The 23746-nt window shown below is 39.0% G+C and overlaps 1 protein-coding gene across 2 annotated transcripts in view; it reads left to right on the top strand.

The window, feature by feature from the left end:
- reep3b (receptor accessory protein 3b) overlaps nucleotides 1-23746 on the top strand; it is a 75115-nt gene that overhangs the window by 25793 nt on the left and 25576 nt on the right. For both annotated transcript variants that reach the window (XM_012876275.3, XM_012876273.3), the window contains exons 2-6: nucleotides 605-677; nucleotides 11120-11196; nucleotides 14239-14359; nucleotides 14491-14604; nucleotides 16776-16938. In XM_012876275.3, the coding sequence (XP_012731729.1) occupies nucleotides 605-677; nucleotides 11120-11196; nucleotides 14239-14359; nucleotides 14491-14604; nucleotides 16776-16938 (548 nt within the window). The remainder of the gene's footprint in view (nucleotides 1-604; nucleotides 678-11119; nucleotides 11197-14238; nucleotides 14360-14490; nucleotides 14605-16775; nucleotides 16939-23746) is intronic.

Raw genomic sequence — 23746 nt, 5'->3', positions numbered from 1 at the left:
CTTTAACATAGTTGGAACCTGTCGGATGGGGAATATCGGGGCAAAATTGGGGCTAATTATCCTGCCGTGTGACAGCCTCAAGAGACCGACTTTTCGATTTTACTTTTTTGTTTTTTCCGCCATCAGTCTGGCGGTGGGCAGTGTGGGCCCCTTAATAACCATGGGCCCAGGGCAGCCGCCCCCTCTGCCCCCCCTGCTTGTTGCATGCCTTGTGTTTTTGCATGTTTCTTTGGCAGTGTCATAAGGCCACCAGTCGGCCCAGTATAGCGACTACAGGCTTTTCAATTGGGCTGTGTCCTCTCATGTGGTTGCACATTTTTTTTAATCCTTTATGAAAATGTATGGTGTCTGTCTCCATGTAGACAGGGCATAATAGCCTGTGGATGTGGGGCACCCGTTTTACCTATACGCCACACATTGCTACATATATGGGAATTTCACTAAAAAAAGATTGTAATATGGTATTTAGCCAGTGATAGTACTTCCGCTGTTTTTTCTCCTTTTCTATATCTAGGTTGAAAGATTATTTCACTAGTATTTGTTCATAGTTACCATTATTGATTTGTCTCATTAATTATAATTTTTTTCTTTTCTTCTTTTCCAGGCTGCTGTTTGGGACATTGTATCCTGCATATTACTCCTATAAAGCTGTCAAGACCAAAAATGTTAAGGAATATGTAAGTCCACAACAATTACATAACATTTCTGACTACACTCTGCATGATTTGACGATTTATCAGGGTTTCCGCCTCATGTATTTGATCATGGCGCACTGCCACACCAAAATAAAAGCCGCCGCACCTTCAGTATGAATTCAAAGATATGTTAAAACAATGTAAAGAATATGATATAGCATAGCTACTGTATATTTGCGCACTTATTCTAATCATAGTAAGAGTGTAAAATGACATTAGATATAATGAAACCTCTGGCTCCTCTCTATCTTGCTGTAAAGTGTCTGAAGCTTTTCTCTGTGTTTCTGGCGATTTAGCAACATCACATTAAAGCAGCAATCTGGCTACCTTTACTCAGGCCTTTAGTGTCTCATGACAGCAGCTAGAGCTACCTGTGTGAGGGATCCTTATTCCCTCACTGCTGTCTCACAGGCACAGGCAGCTGCTGAGAGACATTCCCACTTCCCTCAGCGCTGTGGCAGCTGCCTTGTCCTGAAAGCCCTTTACATTGTACAAGAATCAGTAAAGCTTATGGATGCACGATATTGCATTTTTGGCCTGTATCTGAGATGTCGAAATGTCACAACTACTTTGGCCAATAACTGATAGTGATTCCAATATTTCTTTTCCCATCTTTACTTACACAGACTATGTAGTTTCCTTGGTAATAAGAAAAAAATCTTCATACTCTTTGTTAAACTGGCCTACTACCAAACACAGATGCAAAAAAGGGGTCTGAAAATGATGTAATACTCTTACACTAATACACTTTGTCATTCATGACACTGTGACAATAACAATCTGATTCTGATTTCTCAGAAAAAAGTTAACAAAGTGAATACTTTTTTAATAGCAGCCAATATGTTGCTACAAATTAAGGGAAGCTGCAACAGATTTTCTGAAACACTATCAGAATATTTTCAGAATCAGCTAGAGTCTTTTATCCTAATGGGGACAAATTACATTTCAGCTGTGGCTCAAGAAAAAACTGAACCATGGGAGAGTTCAAAACCTGAGCATGAGGGATATTTTGGACACAGCTAATGTCTTATGAAAGGAGATCTCTGTTTCATTATGTTCTGTCTCTCTCTAGCCTTAACCCAGTTCAAAATGAGTGTCACAGAATTTTCCCACCTAATTGCAAGAAAACATCAGCTCTGGCCTTTTGGATCCCAGCTGGCACGCAGTCTCAGTATAACAGCTGATAAGTCAGATGTCACATACCCCAGCGGTGTGACTGGAGGAGACACCGTCTCTTTAGGATCTCACCATGAATCAGAAGTTTTGCATTTAGACTGCACGCTGTTGACCACCAACACACCAAAGTCTTATTATCTTGGAGGGTGGAGTTGAAAAATGTCACTACTTCTGTTTTTTACGTCTTCCCTCTCGTCATTTCTTCTTTCACAGCTGAACTGTTGTTGAGGCGACCAGCATTTAAAGTCCTTCTGACTTCCGGGAACACCGTTCGTATATTTGTTCTTGGTGACGTGTATTTCAGGAGACACTCTGTATTACGAGCCTCAGCTAACTTTGTTGTTGCTCAACATTTCTGGTCGTGGTGAATTTTGCCATCCAGATGCATGGGACTGGATGAAAACTGCATTGAAGAACCCCCCACCAGTTTGAATAGTTTTTGTAGGATAATTTTGGTACTCTGTAATTAACAGAAATGGTGACAGAAAAAAACAAAACAGTTTGTAAGCACTGTCAGAATTAAAGCTGAACTTTCCGGGCACGCTGGTGACGCAGTGGGTAGTGCGACCCATATACGGAGGCCTTAGTCCTCGACGCGGTCGACCCGGGTTCGACTCCGACCCGCGGTCCTTTGCCGCATGTCTCTCCCCCTCTTTCACCCCCTTCCTGTCAGCCTACTGTAATAAAAAGCGAGCCACTAGAGCCACGAAAAATTCTCCAAAAAAAAAAAAAAAAAAAAAAAAAAAAAGATGAACTTTCCGGCTGACTGACGGAGCTGAAGGCGGTATATATTTTACATATTCTGATTCAGTGCTGTAACAAAAGGGTTATTTCAGACTTTCTTGACTGCATTGGATCCACTCTGTTTTAAAATTTAAAGCACTTTGACTAGTCAAATGTGAACTTGATTCTTCTATTCTAAATGGCAGAAAACTCAGATTTGTGATGTGTGGAACCGTTATTTTGTCTGTCAAAACATTCATGTTATTAGGGCCCCCTTGGATGGCATTCTGTGTAAAAGCTGCAGCACATTTCCATTCAGAAGCCTAGATTTACACACAGATGTTACTTTACAAGAAACGGTACGCTCCAAAAACTGATGCAGGACTGGCTCTGTTTGAACTCAGACTTTGATGGGAAAGTATGTATAGATAAAGGTTTAAAAGCTGAAGCTGGATTCTGTGGTGAGGTGGGTGATGCAATTTGTGTCAGTGAAGGTGAAATCCCAATCTACTGAGCTAGTAACACTTGGGTCCTCCTCACGCCTGCTATTGCGCATTTGTAATGGAGAGACCTTACTAATAAAAGAGCGCTCACACATACACCTACAGGTGTTTGGATTTGGTGATTACAGATAAACTGTACATTTAGCTGTGGCTGCCACTAAATACATTTAGCATCTTGCATTCTCTAATGTCATTTTCAGTGATGTTGCTGTTATATATGCATTAGGTATTTTTCCTGAAACGTTTTCTGCACTGCTATTCTTGCAGGTATAAAAGCAGAATCTTAGAATGTTCTTGTATCTTGTGTTCATTTTATCCATCTATCTCTCTGTTCTTATCTTTCTCTCGCTTTCACCTCACCTCGCTCCCTCTCTCCTTTTCTTCTTGTTTTCCCTTATGTTTCCATCTCTATGTCCATTGCATTTGAAATAATCCCAAAATAACGTCTAATAAAGTATTTTATATACATTTGTATATCGAGCGGAGGATTATAGCAAAAGCCGTAATGCTCCACTTGTGAAAGTAAATGTGTTGTGCTGCACAGCGACGGTCCTATGAGGACTTCCCTGGAGTTCTGCCCTTATATGAAATGTCCTGGTGAGAAACAACCTTCTTGTTAATTTTTCTGTTCTTGCAGAAAATATACAGGCCTTTAAACTCAAAATTGTTTGAGTTGGTGCAATGCATCTCACCTTTCATCGTTTTGATTTCTTTATTGATAGACTTATGGTTGTTCCCTATTTTTCCACTTGTACATACATGAATCAATTTAACCTTTACAAGTGGAAGTCTGCCAGCTAAAAAAATGCCAATATGAAAGAGTTCTTGATATGCAGTTAAGGGACATTTAATTCAGTTTTGAATAACCAGTTGAGTATCACTGGGGATGTATCTTCAGACTGTACATTCCGCTGCACTGGGAAAATAAACACATCCTTAAGAAGAAAGATGAGCTTTTAGAAGGCCGCGCCGGGTTCCGGGCAGCAACCCAAAACAACAGACTAGAGGCCAAACTTTAATTTGAACCCAAACTTCTAAACCTTTACATAAATGTGTGATAGCCCAGAGAAGTGGAGAGTAGAAACGATGCCAATGTAGTCTGAGAATACTTTTTTTTTTTATTCTCAGACTACATTCTTTTTCAGAGACTCTTTCTATTTTTCAATTATCTGTTGTAGTCTTTAAAAACTCTTGCCTGTCAGCCCCAAAATGCCAAAAACGTTTTTTTTAGGTATCAATGTTGGAACACACATGAATCATGCATTCTTTTGTTCTCTTTTTTTTTTCTTCTTTTTTTTGTTTGTTTGTCATGCAGCTGCAGACTGCTGCAAGGAGCTACTGGCTGAAAAAAAGGGATCCAAATGAGACAAGTCTTTTCTATGACAGGTTAAAATTTGAAAGGCATAAAATATTACTATTCTGGACCTTTTTGTTCCTTGGATATGTCTAGTCGCTCTCCAAGAGTTATCCAAATGCATGCAACTCCTGTTTCTTTCTACATAGACATGTCAGTGAGAGCTCTAATGAAAGGTAATTTCCAGAGGAATTCTGCTCTATGCACAGATTCCCTGTCACCATCATTGAAATACAGTAGGGGAAAATTTTATGTCTAACACAGAAAAACAGCTTTTATGCAAATAGATCCGAAAACTGATTCGCTTTATGCATGCCGCTGCTGTGGGCATTTATACATCGCTTATACATGGTGGTTGTAAAACAGGAGGACAATGACACTGAATCTGCAGAGCACAAATATTCCACCGGAAACCAACTTCAGCGCGGTATGACGTTCCTCCTAGTACGAATCCAAAACTGAAAAGTCTTCACTTCATTCCAGAGACCCAGCTGTTGGTTCAAGTTCATACTGGTATGGTTAAACACCCACGAAATCTTCTGGCATGTTTTCATATTCAAAGAAGGCTTCTTTCATGGCTAGAAAGAAATAACTGGAAGATAATAACGTTTTTGGTTTTGCAGCTTTCTGTTGTTGCTGGCTATGGTTCACTATACATAAGGCAGTTCTGCCCACCAAAATAAGCCCACTTTGGCAGTTATTGATAAAAATGCTAAAAACTAATTATTCAATTTTGAGGTTAGAGAAATTGGTCCCTTGAATGTTTTGTGGAAATGTCTCACCCTGGATGGTGTCACAGCTAACAGAACGCCAGACCAGGTGTACCCACTATGAAAAGAAAAATTACAGAGAACAAAAAGTTAAAAGTTGAAATGACAACAAACAATGGATATGGGAGAACAGTAGATCTCAGCAGAGTGAGAAAAATAGACCCTGATGTCCTCCATTAGCCTAAGCCTATAGCAGCATAATTACAGAGATAGCTTAGGATAACTTAGGCCGCTCTAACTATAAGCTTTGTCAAAAAGGAATGTTTTAAGCCTAGTCTTAAAAGTAGACAGGGTGTCTGCCTCACGTACCAAAACTCGGAGTTGGCTCTACAGGAGAGAAGCCTGATAACTAACAGATATGCCTCCCATTCTACTTTTAGAGACTCTAGGAACCACCAGCAGACCTGCAGTCTGAGAGCGAAGTGCTCTGTTAGGAACATACGGGGTAATCAGAGCTCTTATACATGATGGAGCTTGATTATTAAGGGCTTTATACATGAGAAGGAGAATTTTAAATTCTATTCATGATAAGAAAGAAGGCCAAGGTTGGCTTTGTAAATAAGGATATGCCAATGGCTTGATCTTGGCCCACAAAGCAGATCAGCGATGTAAGAATACAATGTTTGTGATGAATCTTAAAGCCCAGGATTAGACTGTCAGGTACTGCGAAGAAACACTCATAAACTACATCTCCATTATGAAGCTGATGTACAAGTGCTTTCTTTAGCTGAGTTAGTTTGAGTATTTATAGACTATACTAGTGAAATTAAGACAGGCAAGTCAAGGAAAGTCAAATTCTGTGTGTAGTTATGATGGCTCACAGCACTGCCGCCTGATACAGAAGTTCTGAATGCTGCAACAAGATGGTCTGTCAGGAACCTGTGAAGGAAGATTAAATATGATGGAATTATGGGCCTTTCAGGCCCCCATAGAGCTGTATTAAAAACAGGCTGTAGCACCAACCCTGGAACGACTTTTAGTGGAAATGAACCTGTATGCTGAAGTGTTCTCTAGTGTACATGCTTTCTCTGCCCTGTCTCTTGTTGTTTAAACAACCACACTCTGTACACTTCTTCATCTCCCCACACAAGACTATGCACTGACATTTTCAGGTGCTGTCGCTGTGTTCAGTCATGCAGCAGCAGCAGAGTCTGGCTCATACTTCAGCTGGCCATGTGACTGTCTGGCTGCCACAGCCTGCTGCTGCCTTTGATATTGAAATTCACCCAGGAGAGCCTGGAAAACCCTTTAGGAGGAATAGGGATGTGACAGATTAGGCAAGACAGCAAAAAGCATAAAGACAGGAGAGCTCATCTTGTACCTCTGTTTGCTCTTTTCTTCTGCTACTGCTGCTGGCTCGAGAAGGATCAAACATGGAGAAAAGCTGAAAACTGTGATGTCTTTTTGAAAACTTGGATTTTCAGTTGCTGTTTTAAGTTTAATAAAATATGTTGTGCAATTATACACTGTTTAAAGTTATTTAATGTTCAATAAATAACTCTTTGTCTGTTAGGTATTGTCCGGTAGATATCCGCTCTTAAACTGATATCAGGACAATAATTGAAAGGAATGATTTGAGCACTGGCAATCTTTTAACAGCAAGCTTTGCACACACATAGAATAAGGAGTGACAACTTCTTCAAGTTCAAGAATTTAATAACAGAAATAAAATGAACATCCAGAGAACATCACTATGTAATGCTGTTTATCTGAATTAACAGTATATTTCAATCAACAAATCCTCTCTACTAGGCTAGTGAAACTTAACTAAACTACTAAGCAAAATTAAGATAAAAAGAAGCTAAGCTAAGGAACTATGTACATGCAAAATAACAAAAAAGACAAAACAAAAGTGGTTGATCATCATCAGAATAATTCAGTGAATCCTGGTTCACTGCAGATCTGACTTAAAGAACAAGGAATGGAGTTAAATTAGCTTAACTAATTTAGAACAACATTTGGCATGTGTTTTAACCTATTCACGATGCAAATCCTGAGTTAAACAAAACATTATTTGAGGCAATAATATTTTAAAGAGGGATTTGCTCAGTAACATCATTAACTTTAGGGACGCTCCATTTCATTGATGCGATTATACCTCCGGGAGGCTAGGGGTTGCCGTAGCGATCGGTCGCTAAAATCGGCTAATCCTAAAGTTAAACAAAACGCATTTAAATCAACATTAATATTCCATATTAATGCGGTAATAAAGCTCATAGCACTATCAAACAATGGCAGAGCGAAACGAACAAGCTTTATGCTTGAAACAAGCTTTTTTCATGCCTATCCGGGAATCTGAAGTTGTCAGAAGCTAATAGCTGTTTGGCTAGCGGATTTTCAGCGCTAACTTTAAAAGTTTCGGCTTTATTTTAGCGATAATGATTGGAATGGGTAACACAAACATCAATATACTATCAATGTATAAAACTCTTATGGAGATAACGTTTGTTATAACCATAAAAACACGCTCGAATTAGACCGGCAATGCATTGTATCAACATGCTAGCGGGGAGCTACTCGGTAGCTCCATGTGTTTAAAAACACAATGTACGCATTACACAAGCTTTCCAAACAACCAGCATTTAGCTTTCACTTTGGTTTTTCTTCCAAACCTGTTGGTGCCTCGTGTGAGTTCGGTTCACTTTGGCCATCCAAGGGAGAGCATTGGAAAGGGGAAAACGTTGGTCATTTCAGCAGCAGACATGCGGCCATGAGCTAGCCGCAACGTGGTCAGAGCAGGCAGCTCTGAGGTCCTGCATGCAGTCTCTGACCCGGTTCTGTCGTGATTTCAGCTCGTTTTCGCTCTCAGCTTGGGAAAGTGGGTCCTGTGCTAACCTTTCGGCCGCTCCACGTTGTCTGGAATCAGCTTCCTGCAACAGCTGAGAAGAATAAACAAGGCTGGTTTTGGCGTCCTTTACTTCAGCAGCTGGATGCGCAGAAGTTAGACTGCAAACTTATTTCTCCTCTGTGCTGGCTTGTGGGTCTTTCGGACCCATGTGGCCCCATGCATGGCTGGCCGGTATGGGTGGCTGGGGCCAGCCACCCTCTCCTTCAGATGTCCCAGGCAGAAGTGAAAAAGTGTGTGAGGGGAACTGAGAGGTGTAATCTGCTCTCATAGCAGCTTCCCTGCTGAGAGGTGCTGTCTCAGCCTGAAAGTGTGAAATTAATTTGCTTACAACAAATATTTCATTAAAAAAAAATGTTTATAGCAGCAAATGGGGTATCAAGATTTTTGCACATTTTCAAGGATGAAAATTTCACATTTTCAATTATGGTTTGAAAAGTTCACATTTACTGGACATTTATAAAACGCGTGCATGTTCGTACAGTTGAGTCGTGATAAGAGCTTTACATCTTAAAGGAGACATATCAGGCTTTTCAATTCCATCCTTTTCAGTATTTAAAAAATCTCTGCTGCAAAAAAATCACTGCTGCACCTTATCCTGTAATTTACTGCAATTTACTGTTATTTTTCAAGCTGTATGCAAACAAAATTTCGTTCTGTACGCACTCTGTGCATACAAAATGACAAATAAAGTTGTCTTAAGTCTAAGCCTAAGTCTAAGTCATTTAAATGATTCAGTTGTGCTCAATATAAAGCGGGTCAATTTTTTCACCCTCTTTTGCCCCTGTTCTAAGGTTTGTCTGAGAACAACTCGTTTTGGTGCCGTCTCTTTAAATCTGAAGCAGTCACTTCACCCATTCCCCCCTCCAGGTTGCAAAGCATTCCACTCCACCCTTTTGGGCATTTTTGAAGCATGCAGAGGGATGGGGTAATGAATTGTGTGGGGTAGGGGTGGACGATATATCGAATATACTCGATGTATCTCAAGTTCTTCTCCATGCGATGGTTAAAATTACTTTATTGTGACCATCGAGTGTAAATTTTTATGGCAAGATTAAGCCACTGTATTTAGTTCACTGTGAATTTAGTTTTTCCCACATGCGGTGAACGCATCACTCGCTCCTCCTCCATACCAGAAAGAGTTGTGGCGCACACAACAACAAACCCGTGCGTTTACTTACGTTGACTAGACAGTGAGAACTATGGTGACAGCGGGCGTTTCAGGTAAATAAGAAAATGAGTCTGAAAAGGAACAGCACTGGGTCAATAATATGGCAGTGGTTTGGATTTCAGAAGGAGGTCGAACAAAATGCGAAGCTCTAAATATGTAGCTCGGACTGGTCAGTTGATTTTATAGTCACAATACAAGCTTTTGTTTTTGGGATAGTCACATTTTTATTATGCACATTTATATGTCTTAAGCACAAAATAGCACCTTTTAGTTCAGGTTTATTTTGTGACAGATTTTTCCTTGGTGTTCCCTTTGGTTACTGGGATGTTCTGTTTTTTAAGATCCAGTGTTGACCACGAAAGAGCTCTAATGTGACAATATTGTAATTTGTGAAAAGCTTCTATGTCCAGCTGTGGATAAAAAAATGGCTAAAATAAAACATTTGAAATTAATTTTTATTTTGCAATCAGTTTTTCAAAAAAATGAAATTGACACGTTAATTTGAGATATACCAATGCAACTTTAGGCACTATGTGGCTAAAAACATTTGTTTTTTCAAGGTTATTTGAACATATCGTGATATATACCGTGTAACGTGATATAGTCCAAAGATATCGTGATATTAGATATTCTTCATATCGCCCACCCCTAGTGTATTACACCCAACAACCCACCATTTTCACTTAACCACTTGTATCTTCGGAATCCTTCAGATTTCAAAATCACAGTAAAAAAAATTATGAAACACATGATGGATTCAATAAATTGGTAAGCCCGAAGTCCATGATCTTGTTTAGTTGCCCCGCAGCAAATACTATGAGAACGTAATAGAGAATAGAGAAAGCCGAACAGCAAGAAAAATATGACAAAACAGAATATAAAGATATTTACACAGCTCCTAAACAAACTACGTTTAACTTTTCTGTACTCCTAGAGACTCCCAAGTACACAACAAAATGCATTTAAGGGCTTACAAAGTGAATTTTGCTCGATATGTCCCCTTTAAAATAAATAATGTCGTTAGAAACTTAAGAGATAATATTTGATCGGTAGTTCAAATTTAACAAACAAGTTGATTCTGTGGTCAAATCATGCCTTTACCATCTGGTCAAAACTAAATCTTTTTTAAATCATCAGGACTTGGATAAGGTCATCCATGCTTTAATTAGTTCTATACTTGACTGCTGTGATGATCTCTATATCGGTGTCTCTTAGATGGCTTCAACTTCTCCAGAATATTGTTGTCTATCTATTAACCAACAGCTCTAGACGTGAGCACATCACCTGACTTATCTTTACGCTGGCTTCCTGACCATTTTAGAATTGATTTTAAACTTTTGCTGTTTGTTTTAGAGCTCTTAAATGCCTGATTCCACTTGATTTACCTGAACTTTCACCTTTTTCTGTATATGGTGGATCCCTGAGGTCATCAAATTAACTTTTGTCAGATGTTAAATCAAAGCTTAAGTTGTATTTTTTCTGGCAGGCTTTTATTACCGAGTAGCATGGTGACATTTTATCTGTGATTGTTATTTTTCTGTCTGTTTTTAATGGTTGTATGTTTTTTTCTGTCTTGTGATTTTACTGTCACCTTGGTTTATTGTTTTAAAGCTCTGTTTAAAAAAAATGGTGGTGGGTGGTGGCTTAGTGGTTAGAGCGCTTGTGTTCTGGAGGTTCTGGGTTCAACTCCCACAGACTGCCACTCTGGGTCCCTGAGCAAGACTCTTAACTCCCGATTGCTCCCCGGGCGCCGCACAGTGGCAGCCCACTGCTCCCCAAGGGGATGGGATAAATGCAGAGAACAACTTTCATTGGAATGTACCTTGAAATAACAATAAAGATGATCATTATTAAAAAACACTGATTTTGTCTCTGTGTTTAGGTTCGCTGGATGATGTACTGGATTGTATTTGCCTTGTATACTGTGGTGGAGACAATCACTGACATGACCGTAGCTTGGTGAGTAACCTTAATGCAACACACACACATCCTTGTTTAATGTACATAGTGAGGACCATGCATTGTTTTCCATATACTTCCATTAATCTTCAACCCTTTATATGGCCTAACTCTAATCCCAACCCTAACTTTTACAGGTTTATAATTCACCCTAACCTAAACCTAATTGACACCATAGTGCTAAACCTAACCCCTAGCCCAGAATAAAAGCAAGGACTTTACATCAAAGTCCTCACTTTACTAGTAAAAGGAGCGAAAAGTGTTCTCGCTCAGCTGCAGGTACAGGAACACACAACTGAACATGATAAACAAATTCTGGATGTTAGCATGTTGCATAGATCTTGTAGCTAACATCACTAGGGAAGCAGCATGTTCTAGCTGAAACTAATATCCTGTTTTCTTTGAGGTCGAACTTTCTAATTTTGATCTTCACCATTAAAATTTGTTTCCAACACATTATAACAAACAGACCTATTATTATTTATGACCAAGAAATATGCTCCAGTAGTTAAACAGTCCAACACTTGTTAGAGCCAATCAAGGTAAAATGACTGATATTATTTGCTGATTACTTGAGCTGAATTTGTGATGGTAAGTGACAATCAGCTATTGTGCAAAACCTTTCAGACCAGTTAGTTTAAAAAATATCTTCAGTAATATCTTCACTAGCTCCAAACAGAAGGACTGCTTTTGGTCAGGCAGTCTTTTCGCTGAGAGCCCCTCATACTTGAAATATTCTTCCATTGGAGCTCAGGGAGCATACTACTTATCTAAAATTATGGTTTAGGGATGGTGTGCGATCATTTGCTCTGAATTTTTATTATTTGTTTTTATTACATATTTATGACATTCTAATGTATTGTAAGTACTGTTTTTTTTCAATTATTGTAGCACTCATGTCACCTGCCCTAGAGACTATGTCTGGAAAAATTGCCTATTTGGCTAAGCTGGAATATTTACAGAAATATTCTGTATTGATGTGCACTGTCTTTAGATATTTTAAACAAATAAAGAAACAACCCTCGTTTTAAAGGGGAGATATCATGCTTTTCAGTTCTTTTCTTCATGTTGAAACCATCCAGTTGTGGTCTACATAAAGTAGAACTGCAAGGCTTTAGTCTGAAGTCCTTATTAATTTATCATCACGTCCCTCTTTTTACCCCGATTCCTTTGAGAACAACTAATTTTAGTGCCGTCTCTTTAAATCTTAAAGGAGGCACTTCATGCCCCACCCCCTCCAGGTTGTAGAGCATTCCACTTCACCCCGTTCGGGCATTTTTGTAGTATGCTTGATTGGGGACGGTGTAATGAGCACCACTTAGCTGTCCATTAAAATCACAGAATACAGCTTTATACCATGTTCTGTTTCTCCTTTTTTGCTTCTGCCTCTCTATATTTTTTTGCGCATAACTTTATTCAATTTTAATTTCATTACATTTGGGATCTGTTTCTGATCCATTGCTGAGGTCTATCTAGCAAGAAAAATGTTTTCCAAGAATAAAACAGCCAACAGACAGACTCTTGGCATTTTGCGACAATCAAACCAAATGGTATTTCTGGAGGAGATCTCAAAATGACCATAGAGCCCTTTACTTGTGAATGAGAACGTGCTACATTGAGTGTTAATGCTTATAATAATAATCGAGATCCTCATATTTGAATCAGGTAAACGTTCTCAGTATATTGAAGTAATCAGAGCGCCACATGAAATAAGCAAATGTGTCCTTTGTCAGTTAAGGACGCATTTATCCCATTGGATCCTGCGCTCCTGACACAAGCAATCATAATTCTGTTGGGGATAATTCTTGGTCATTTATAAGCATTTCTCTTTAATGACTGCCCCATGTTTCCCAATCAGAACAGACTCCACCGACGTCTTCACGGCCAGGAGACACTCAGCGCTCATGACTCCATGGGACTTTTTAGTGCAGCCATCCTCAGAAATTAAGTCAGTTTACAAAACCCAGAAATATTTACCAAGGCAGGTAAAAATATATCGCAACTCTGAGCGCTCTCTGTCCTGGCGGGAATGTGAGTTTACCTCTGTGCAAACGCAGGTGACCTGAAAGTAAAGGAGTGCCGACTAGCTTAGCTGCAAGTCGCAGCTGCTTTGGCGACTTCTTCCCGCTGAGCAGTTTAGTGATGTCACGTACGCTCGTAAAATTGAGCTCTGAATGTATCTGTCCTCGGACTCATGTCCACGTTATTAAGTGGGAGCCTAGAGACAGAAATAGCTCATGGTGTGATCTGCCACTATTGAACACGCACAGACGGTATAATAATTTATTGCATGCCCTGACCTGCTTGGGTAGGAGGGCGATTTTGTTGGTGTGGCGGGGTGCCGCCCTTGTTGAATAGTAGGGAAAACACTGGCACTCCTAGTGACACAAAGTACACTACAACATGAATTTAATGGCTGAAAAATCTGATGTTTTTTTGTTTTATAAATGCTATCAAACTGAGTCTCCTTTTTCTTTCATATAATAATAAAGGTCACCATGTTGGCTTCCCTGCAAACCTGCTCTGATGTTGTCAATGTTTAGTCTGTGTTGTTGCAATTAATAACATGGAGCTGAATGAAGGTGGTAGCTGCTATGTAGTGGTATCAGCAGCGGAAAAGCACTAGCACACATCAATTCAATTGAATTTTATTTATATAGTGCCAGGTCACAACACATGTCATCTCAAGGCACTTTACAAAGTCACATTCAATCAAATCATACAGATTGGTCAAAAAGTTTACTATATAAGGGAACCCAGTAGGTTGCATCAAGTCTTGACATTCACTCCTGAAAGATCGTAGAGCCACAGTGGGCAATTGTCTGCATTGTCAATCGGTTTACAGCAATCCCTCATAGTGAGCATGTATGAAGTGACAGAGGAGAGGAAAACTCCCCTTTAACAGGAAAGAAAAGCTCCAGCAGAACCAGAACCAGGCTCAGTGTAAACGGTCATCTGCCTCAAACGACTGGGGATCGAGGCAGATGCTTGCTCAAATAAAACTGATGTTTTATGTCCCGTGTCCTGTCTCTGTCTTTCCAGGTTCCCTCTGTACTATGAGCTGAAGATAGCCTTTGTGATCTGGCTGCTGTCGCCCTACACCAGAGGAGCAAGTCTCATTTACAGGAAGTGTCTACACCCCCTGCTGTCCTCCAGGGAGAGAGTAAGAGCATCCATCCTTTTCTGTCTGCTTCTGTGTACATGCTTTAATACTGTTGATAATGTTACACTTCTGCTGCTTTTTACCTGATTAAACTGTCCCTAGTAAGTGTGTTATTGATTGTGTTCATCTAGGAAATAGATGAATATATCGTGCAGGCCAAAGAGAAAAGCTATGTGACCATGGTGAACTTTGGCAAGCAGGGATTAAGCATTGCAGCCACTGCCGCTGTTACTGCTGCTGTCAAGGCAAGTGATACCAGAACATTTTTCATTTTGAATGTATTTATTTTTATGTCCAATGTTCTAAAGGTATATTAAAGATTGCTTATCACAAATGTTCCAGTTTTTCCACTGAGACAGTTTGAGGGCTGGTCTGGAGACGGTGGAAAATCTAAGCAGAGATTCCTTAATGTGCTGCGGTTTTGCTCCGTTTTTCCAGCTCAGTGCGGCATAATAACCAGTTTGCAAACTGGACAAACGTCACAAATCTAACCACAAATCTGACCCTAACCCATATTGTTGTTGAAAAAAGATGAGGCCAAAATGGAAAAGTTGTGCGTAAGAAAATTAAGTACAGTATCAGCACGGGCTCCCCCCAGGGCTGTGTACTGAGCCCACTGCTCTTCACCCTATGATCCAGGAATGTCATGCAAGGTTCAATATGAACCACATCATCAAGTATGCAAACGACACACCAGTGGTGGGTCTCATCAGGGACAACAACAAACTGGCCTACAGCGAAGAGGTCCAACACCTGGTGGACTGGTGTGACAAAAACAATCTGATCCTGACAAAGAGGTTCAACAGAACAACCAGATACCACAAGGATCATATTTTAGATTTTTTTATTTTGTTTACATTCACTGTAATTTAGTTTGTCCTTATTAATCTTGATTTGTTGTTGTTTTTTATTATATCTAACATATTACCCATGTCGTTCGTATCTCTAGCTCAGTGTGTGACGAGGGGACCTTCTAAGTATTTTATTTATTTATTACTATTTTTGATTTTAGTTTGCAGAAAGAATATATAGTCGGCGACAAAAACGCGCCAGGCCATGATGCTGCGAGACAGTAAAGACGAGAGAGTACGTCAGGCAGACATCGCCATCTGGACAGGCCGAAAGTGGTCAGCCAGCAGAGCATTAAAGGAGGCAGAGGACAGACTGCATCACGCAGACATTGTTGGGTCGGTAGCCCAGGGAAGGTTTGGTTTGGGTTGCTCAACCAGAACAAGCTGGAACAAAGCGGACCCAAAGGAGAGGCGAGGCTTGGTGCAGAAAGAAGTCAGAAAGGCGGAAGAGGAAAGCCGGCATGTCAAGGCTTTAGCCATGAGCAAACAAGGCAGCTGGACTAGATGGGAGAGTGCGAGAGAGAGGGTTCTAACTTGGCAGGACATCTGGAGCATGGAAGGCTACCGCATCAAGTTCCTTTTATGCTCTGTTTATGACGTCCTACCTACTCCCTCAAACGTCCACACCTGAGGAATGGTCGAGAGCCCAAGCTGCAAGCTCTGTGGAAGGACGGCTAACCCCTGCACCATATTTTGCATATGCATAGTCTTGTTGCATCTGCGACTTGTTTCTGGTTGTAACTGGCTGGTTTAACCGTCCATAAACATGCATTTCCATGGTAATGAGGCGCCACACAGCAACTGCTTCTGGCTGCAGACAACTATCTCTGCTGACTTCTTACTTACGCCTATCCTGATGCCGCTAAATGCAGAGTGGCACGGGAGGGTAGTATGGAACTAGGTACTGAGCGTGTCGGAGTAATGATGGCATTGCGTCACTGTTTGTCGCAGTATAAATGTTGTGAGGACAGAAAGAGGTCATGAGGCCAGATAACTGCTGTTTTAGTGAACAGCAGCTTTTTAGAGGCTTGATATTTCTGGCAAAGAACTCGATGTTCTGTAGGCGTTGATGGTTTTGCTTTTGCAACTATACCATGTAGCTTTACTTTTAATTTTTGAACAACAGGCTAAGAGTTGTCAACTTTATCTTTTTATCCTAACGTATTGTTTGCAGTTTGATTTAAAAAAAAAAAAAAATCAGTTCTTGCACGAATTAGTTAAAAAAAAATATCAAAGAGAAATTCTACAACATTTTGACTTGTGGGTTTTTGGCCTAACCAAAATAAAAGTTTTCCCACTTTTCTTTCCCTGGATGAAAATTACACTTTAAAATGTCATAGTTGTGGGTAAAAACCTATGAAAGTTAATGTTGTGAAGTAATTTGCAAAGTACATGAATTGACATCTGAGGGATCTGTACTTTACAGTAATGTGAGGCTTATTGGCTTATTTTATAGAGCTAAGTGGCTCTTCTGTCATTTAAATATTGACAGAAATGGAAAGAAGTGTTCATTGGTGGATGGTTAGTTTTTGGGAGAATAATATTGACTGTTGCTGGCTTCACAGGGTCAGGGGGCCATAACAGAAAAGCTGCGTAGCCTGAGTATGCATGACCTCTCGCAGATAGGCCAGCAGGACGACAGAGGAAACCCGCTGTACCAGTACAGCTCCCACTCAGCTAATCCAGCAGTCAGAAGATCTCAGAACACGGAACCTGGCTCCAGAGATGGTATATATACACACACACACACACACACACACACACACACACACACACACACACACACACACACACCTACACTCACACACTCACACACACACACACACACATACGTGTTTTTGTGAAATACCAGGACGTTTGACAAGCATGGGACAAATGGGTACATGCCTTTCCGAAGGTTCTAGAAGCCTGAAAATCAAACAGTTTTTGACCCAAGCTTCCACGAAAACATTCATCTATTGAGATTTTAGCTAGAGCAACATTTTGGTCAAACCTGATTTTTATGTCACTTATGGGAACATTATCAGGTTTATGTGACTTTTGAGCACAAAAACCCCTCACACAGTTATTTCATGTCTAAGTGAATTGTGAGACCCTAAGATACACACAATATTTTCTAGTATATGTGACTTTTGAAGACTCGACAACTACAGTATCAGTATTTGCAACATGGCCTGTTTGCAATAACTGCATAATAAGCAGAGTTGTGTACCCATCAAACTCACCAAATAATATCTGATATTAATCAGATATTTATGTTGTTACAAGACAGTAAAACTAACCTGTTTGGGGACTTAAGCATACCTCTAGTCTTATCAAAAGTTAGGAGTGAGATTATGTTAAGTTTCTGGGGGGGCGGGGGGGGGGGGTGTGGCTGACTGGACCCTTGAGAGGGTTCAGTCAGCCCCATATCATTTTTGTCCAACCCGACATGGAAGTAGTCATGCATTACTTTTGTTAAAAAGTGAAAGAGAAGTGTTAACACATTGTGGATCATTTAGTAGGTTATAACATAAATAAAAAGGTAGCTATTTAAATAATACTGATTAATTAGTTATAAGTTGACAGTATTATTACACTACTTTAAAGAATGGAGAACTGCTGTTTTTATTTTATTAAAAGTGTACAACTCATGCAGAGTGCCTCAAGGCTCCATTCTTGGCCTCTTTCTTTTCACTCTTTACCCTATTCCTCAAGAGTCAGTTATGATAAACCATTGTTTAGCTTTCTTTTTTAGGCAGAACACAGTCAGATTTTATGACACTAAAAAGGAGAATAGTTGGTCTAAAAATAAACTTCTCAAAAGTTTATATTGTTTGGCAGCCTTGATGTCTCTAACATCAGTGTTGATCTGGGACTTAAAGTAAATATCTGACACATACTGCTACAGACCTGAGTGTAAGACTTGAGAATAATCTTAACTTTGATGCACAATTAAAATCTGTGGTTAAATCTATCTTTTTCAAACTGAGGCAGCTGAAAGAAGATTTTAATCTATGCGTTAATTATAACTTGGTTAGATTACTGCACATCACTCTGGGCTTTACAAAATTCTAGTGACTTGACTGCAGCTGGTCCAAAATGCTGCTGCTCTTCTTTGAACTTATCAGAAAATTAGACCACATTTCTCCAGTTTAAGCAACAATTAATTGGCTACTGGCTCCCATTCAGATAGATTTTAAAATTCTGTTTCTTAATGTTTTAATGGCATGGGTTTCCAGGATCTGTCAGACCTGATTAATCTGTACTCTCCCTCTCATTTGCCCAGGTTGGCACATCAGTTTTTATCTGAAAAACAGATTTCAAAAGAGGTAAACGCACTTTGACCCGTCCAGGGTGTACCCTGCCTCTCGCCCATTGAACCCTGGAGCTAGGCACCAGTATCCCTTGTGACCCCGGGCCATGAGAGATAAGTGAGCTAGAAGATGGAAAGATGGGTAACTGCACTCTGTTGCAAAATCTCTAGATTCCAGTAGTTTTACATAACATGAAGGCCATTTCACTTATTTAATGTTCTCTTAAAACAGTTTGAGATGTCATTTGAAGTTTTTAGTTTCTGTGCATCTGCATTTCACATTTTGCCAGCTTTAACTTTTTATTCTGTTTTGAATTACTAGTTTTTAGATCAAATAATGTTGAATTAAAAATATTTTTTTAAATGGGGGAAATATGGTTGTTTTTTGCAAGCACAAGTTCTTCAAAAACAGCGGAACAAAATCTTTTTTTCTTGACTGATTACAAAATGCACAATATGAATCATCAGATTCACGTCCAACAATGAAAACACCCGATTATCATTAATCTATGGGTTTATCACTGTAGATCGATAAACTCATTGGTGAATGAGGCTGAATTTCATCAAGCCTTTATGGTTCGACATTTTGCCCTCAGTTCCGTTACTTGAAGCACAGAGGCTCACGTTTTACCATTGATCCAGCAGCAGATGTTTTTCTTCTTTTCAGCTCCATGCACTTATAACAACCATTCACTTTCACAGCAACGGGTTTCTCATCTTAGTCTCCACGCTGACCAGACAAATAGATATATAGATCTTTCAATGTATCAGAAAGTACAGGAGATGCAGATTTGGCCAAAGTTCAGCTCACATTAGCTAGGCCTGCAGTGTGAAAGTGGCCTGACTCCTTATTCGGTACAATTCTGCAACAGTATCAGAGGATCAGTGGAACATTTGGCCCAAATCGAGAGCAGATAAGGGAATACAGACAAATCTGGTATTGATACCACACCTACCTGGCTGTTACCAGTAAAATGCAATTGAATTGCCCTGTTGTGTTAAAAGACACTGGCCAAATCCGTTGCGCGGATTTGGGCCAGTCTCATACTAGCATAGTTTAATGATACCGGTTTGCGGCGGTGAGCTGGGAGTTAAAAAAACGCAGAATTAATAAAGTTTAAAATTCATACAGACTAGGTGGTATTTGGACTGCATCTGGTTAACAGAACTGTTTTCTGAGCCAGCGTGCAGCCATGACTGGTTCTGAATGAAGGAAATGAAATTTATATGGCAGCCACTCTCCCCCCTTGCCTCCTGCATATGCAGTACCGGCTTACTTTCACCACTGGTTAAGACCAAAATTATTTATAACTGATCGCTCTTCCTGCTCCTCTGTTAACATGAACCACAACAGGAATAATCAATTAATGATGGCCACAAGCTGTGAAAGAAGTTGAAACAGCTCCACAGAAGGCGGGTTTAGACTGAGCTCTGGATGGACAGACCTGTGAATGGGTCACCCGTGGCCCACATGGGCTTTCTTATTTTAATACTGAGAAATGCCATGTGTTGCGTGTGTCACACGCCCAATGTGAGAGAGTTGAGAGTCCTGGACTTGAGAGACATGGTCAAAGAATATGGTAAGTCTACTTTTAATTCCTATTGTACAGCATTTATGAATTGTGTGGATGCCATTCATGTTGAAAGAGGGGAAAAAAAGCACAGCACACTGATTTCTTGAAAAAATATAGTTTTTTTCTTTAATTGCTGGCAACAAATTTACACTCAAACAATGAATATTGCTTTACCTTTGTGGTATTCAAAAAAAGTTGATAAATAAAACAAAGTAAAGGAAGGAATGAAGGAAAAAAAGAAGGAAGGAAAGAAAGAAAAAAGAGGAGAGAAGGCAGGAAAAAGGAGTAAAGAAAGAAATATCAAATAAGGAAAGAAGAAGGAAAGGAAAGAAAGGAGAGAAAAGAAGGACAGAAAGAAAGAGAAGAATGAAGAAAGGAGGAAAGAAGGATGTAAAGAAAGAATGAGGAAAGAAGGAAGGAAAGAGGAAATAAGAAATGAAAGAAAGGAGAGAGGGTAAGAAAGATGGAAGGAAAGCAAAGAAAAAAAGGCAGGAAAGTAGGAAAGAAAGGAAAGAAGGTAAGAAAGAAAATAAAAGGAAGGAAAGGAAGGAGGAAAAAAGGAAAGACTGAAAGAAGGAATGAAAGAAAGAAGGAAGGAAAGAAGGAAGGAAGGGAAGAAAGATTATAATAAAAATAAATAAATAGGATTGGATGAGAAAAAGTCAAACTCAAATTAAATCTATGACTCCCATTCCAAAGGATTTGTTTATAAATGTAAAAAAACAAAAACAGACACATTTACAGACCTAAAAACAACAACAAAGAAACACTGATAATAGGATAACAATACCTTCCAGTAATTTTGTTAAACAAAATGCAATGTCTGAATGTATCTTTAAAATTATGACAGAACAGGTGCTTTAAATAAAAGAGTTGGGAAAAATGCATGAACAGAAAATCAATTTGACGGAACAAAGATCTTACAAAGGCAGACAATGAAAATAAAATTTCCCATCACTGGAAAATTGCACCAGAGTAAATTTTTAAAAAAAATCTTTTTTTGGGTAAACTTTAGGATTTTATAGTTCTATTTATTCATCCTCCTTTTAAATATTATGATTCTGTTATGAATGTAGTATTTGATTCCAGCCCAGTCTCTATCTTTTAGAGCTATTTGCTCTGCCGGGAGGCAGGCTTCACAGTCCTTTTTACCTGGTACTTTGCAGCTTGTTATGAATTGCAACATGTGCCATTCAACAGCCTTCACCTCATCATCTGTCCACTTGCGTCTCACCAACCCAGCTGTCAAAAAAGGTGTACCAGAATGTGTGTCATGCTGTGAATCTGAAAAGATGAAGTATGCATCATGAAAAATTTATATCTTTAAGAGGAAAACTATTTTCATAACACACATTCACTATGAACATGTTCAGTCTGTCTTCCCGATTTCTGACATCTTCTGCTGTTGTCAAAGCAAGTTCTGAAGTCTTCCCTATTGTGAATGGCTCAACTTCCTAAATAATTATTTCATGTAAAGCCTTTAGCAGGATGTTAAAAAGACAAAAATATGTAAAATGACAGATGATATAAAGCTTAATGATAGTTTAAGGATTAATTTGAAGTATAAAGCAGACCTTACTGCTGAGAATTGATAAAACCAAAGTATTTCTGCCAAATTATGGGTGAACAAATAATAGAAATGATCATATTGTTGATCTTTTAAACAATCTGATTGTTGAAAAGGTATTTTACCTATGCAGTGGACCCAACTGTGACATTTATTTGTGTTTAATTGGAATTGAAAATGTATAAAATCACCTTTTGGAAGAATGAGGTGCAGTTTTCCCTCATTCCCAGCTCTTCTGCAGGTTGGGTCTGGATCTCGGCATTTGGTGTCTACAACAAAACATACAAATAAACTGTTAAATTCATTATGCAATAAGCCAATGACAATCCTAGTGTAACGAGGGGTCAGGCTTATTATACTAGACCCTATAGAAAGATTTAACACTGTAGAGTATTTCACCATAAACAATATGAAGGCGCTGTCACACACACACACAACCGTTTATTCAGACCATGTTAGGACGTTAGATTAAACACACTAATTTTGTTCAAAGTTAATACAATATGGGGACATTTTGACTCCAACACTACCGTTTATTTAGACCATGAGGACGATAGATTAAACACACTCATTTTGTTCCTATTTAATACAATATGGGGACATTTTGACTAACACACTAACGTTTATTCAGACTATATGAGGACATGACGACTATGAACATGTTCAATCTGTCTTCCCAATTTCTGACATCTTCTGCTGTTGTCAAAGCAAGTTCTGAAGTCTTCCCTATTGTGAATGGCTCAACTTCCTAAAGAATTAATTCATGTAAAGCCTTCAGCAGTATGTTAAAAGGACAAAAATATGTAAAATGAAAAACTATATAAAGCTTAATGATAGTTTAAGGATTAATTTAAAGTATAAAGCAGACCTTACTGCTGAGAATTGATGAAACCAAAGTATTTCTGCCAAATTATGGGTGAACAAATAATAGAAATGATCATATTGTTCATCTTTTAAACAATCTGATTGTTGAAAAGGTATTTTACCTATGCAGTGGACCCAACTGTGACATTTATTTGTGTTTATTGGAATTGAAAATGTATAAAATCACCTTTTGGAAGAATGAGGTGCAGTTTTCCCTCATTCCCAGCTCTTCTGCAGGTTGGGTCTGGATCTCGGCATTTGGTGTCTACAACAAAACATACAAATAAACTGTTAAATTCATTATGCAATAAGCCAATGACAATCCTAGTGTAACGAGGGGTCAGGCTTATTATACTAGACCCCATAGAAAGATTTAACACTGTAGAGTATTTCACCATAAACAATATGAAGGCGCTGTCACACACACACACAACCGTTTATTCAGACCATGTTAGGACGTTAGATTAAACACACTAATTTTGTTCAAAGTTAATACAATATGGGGACATTTTGACTCCAACACTACCGTTTATTTAGACCATGAGGACGATAGATTAAACACACTCATTTTGTTCCTATTTAATACAATATGGGGACATTTTGACTCACACACTAACGTTTATTCAGACTATATGAGGACATGACGACTATGAACATGTTCAATCTGTCTTCCCAATTTCTGACATCTTCTGCTGTTGTCAAAGCAAGTTCTGAAGTCTTCCCTATTGTGAATGGCTCAACTTCCTAAAGAATTAATTCATGTAAAGCCTTCAGCAGTATGTTAAAAGGACAAAAATATGTAAAATGAAAAACTATATAAAGCTTAATGATAGTTTAAGGATTAATTTGAAGTATAAAGCAGACCTTACTGCTGAGAATTGATGAAACCAAAGTATTTCTGCCAAATTATGGGTGAACAAATAATAGAAATGATCATATTGTTGATCTTTTAAACAATCTGATTGTTGAAAAGGTATTTTACCTATGCAGTGGACCCAACTGTGACATTTATTTGTGTTTAATTGGAATTGAAAATGTATAAAATCACCTTTTGGAAGAATGAGGTGCAGTTTTCCCTCATTCCCAGCTCTTCTGCAGGTTGGGTCTGGATCTCGGCATTTGGTGTCTATAACAAAACATACAAATAAACTGTTAAATTTATTATGCAATAAGCCAATGACAATCCTAGTGTAACGAGGGGTCAGGCTTATTATACTAGACCCTATAGAAAGATTT

The sequence above is a fragment of the Fundulus heteroclitus genome, chromosome 10, assembly GCF_011125445.2.
Source record: "Fundulus heteroclitus isolate FHET01 chromosome 10, MU-UCD_Fhet_4.1, whole genome shotgun sequence".
Classification (NCBI taxonomy): domain Eukaryota; kingdom Metazoa; phylum Chordata; class Actinopteri; order Cyprinodontiformes; family Fundulidae; genus Fundulus; species Fundulus heteroclitus.
Note: the sequence above shows the minus strand (reverse complement) of the source record. Positions and strands in the feature narration are given on the sequence as shown.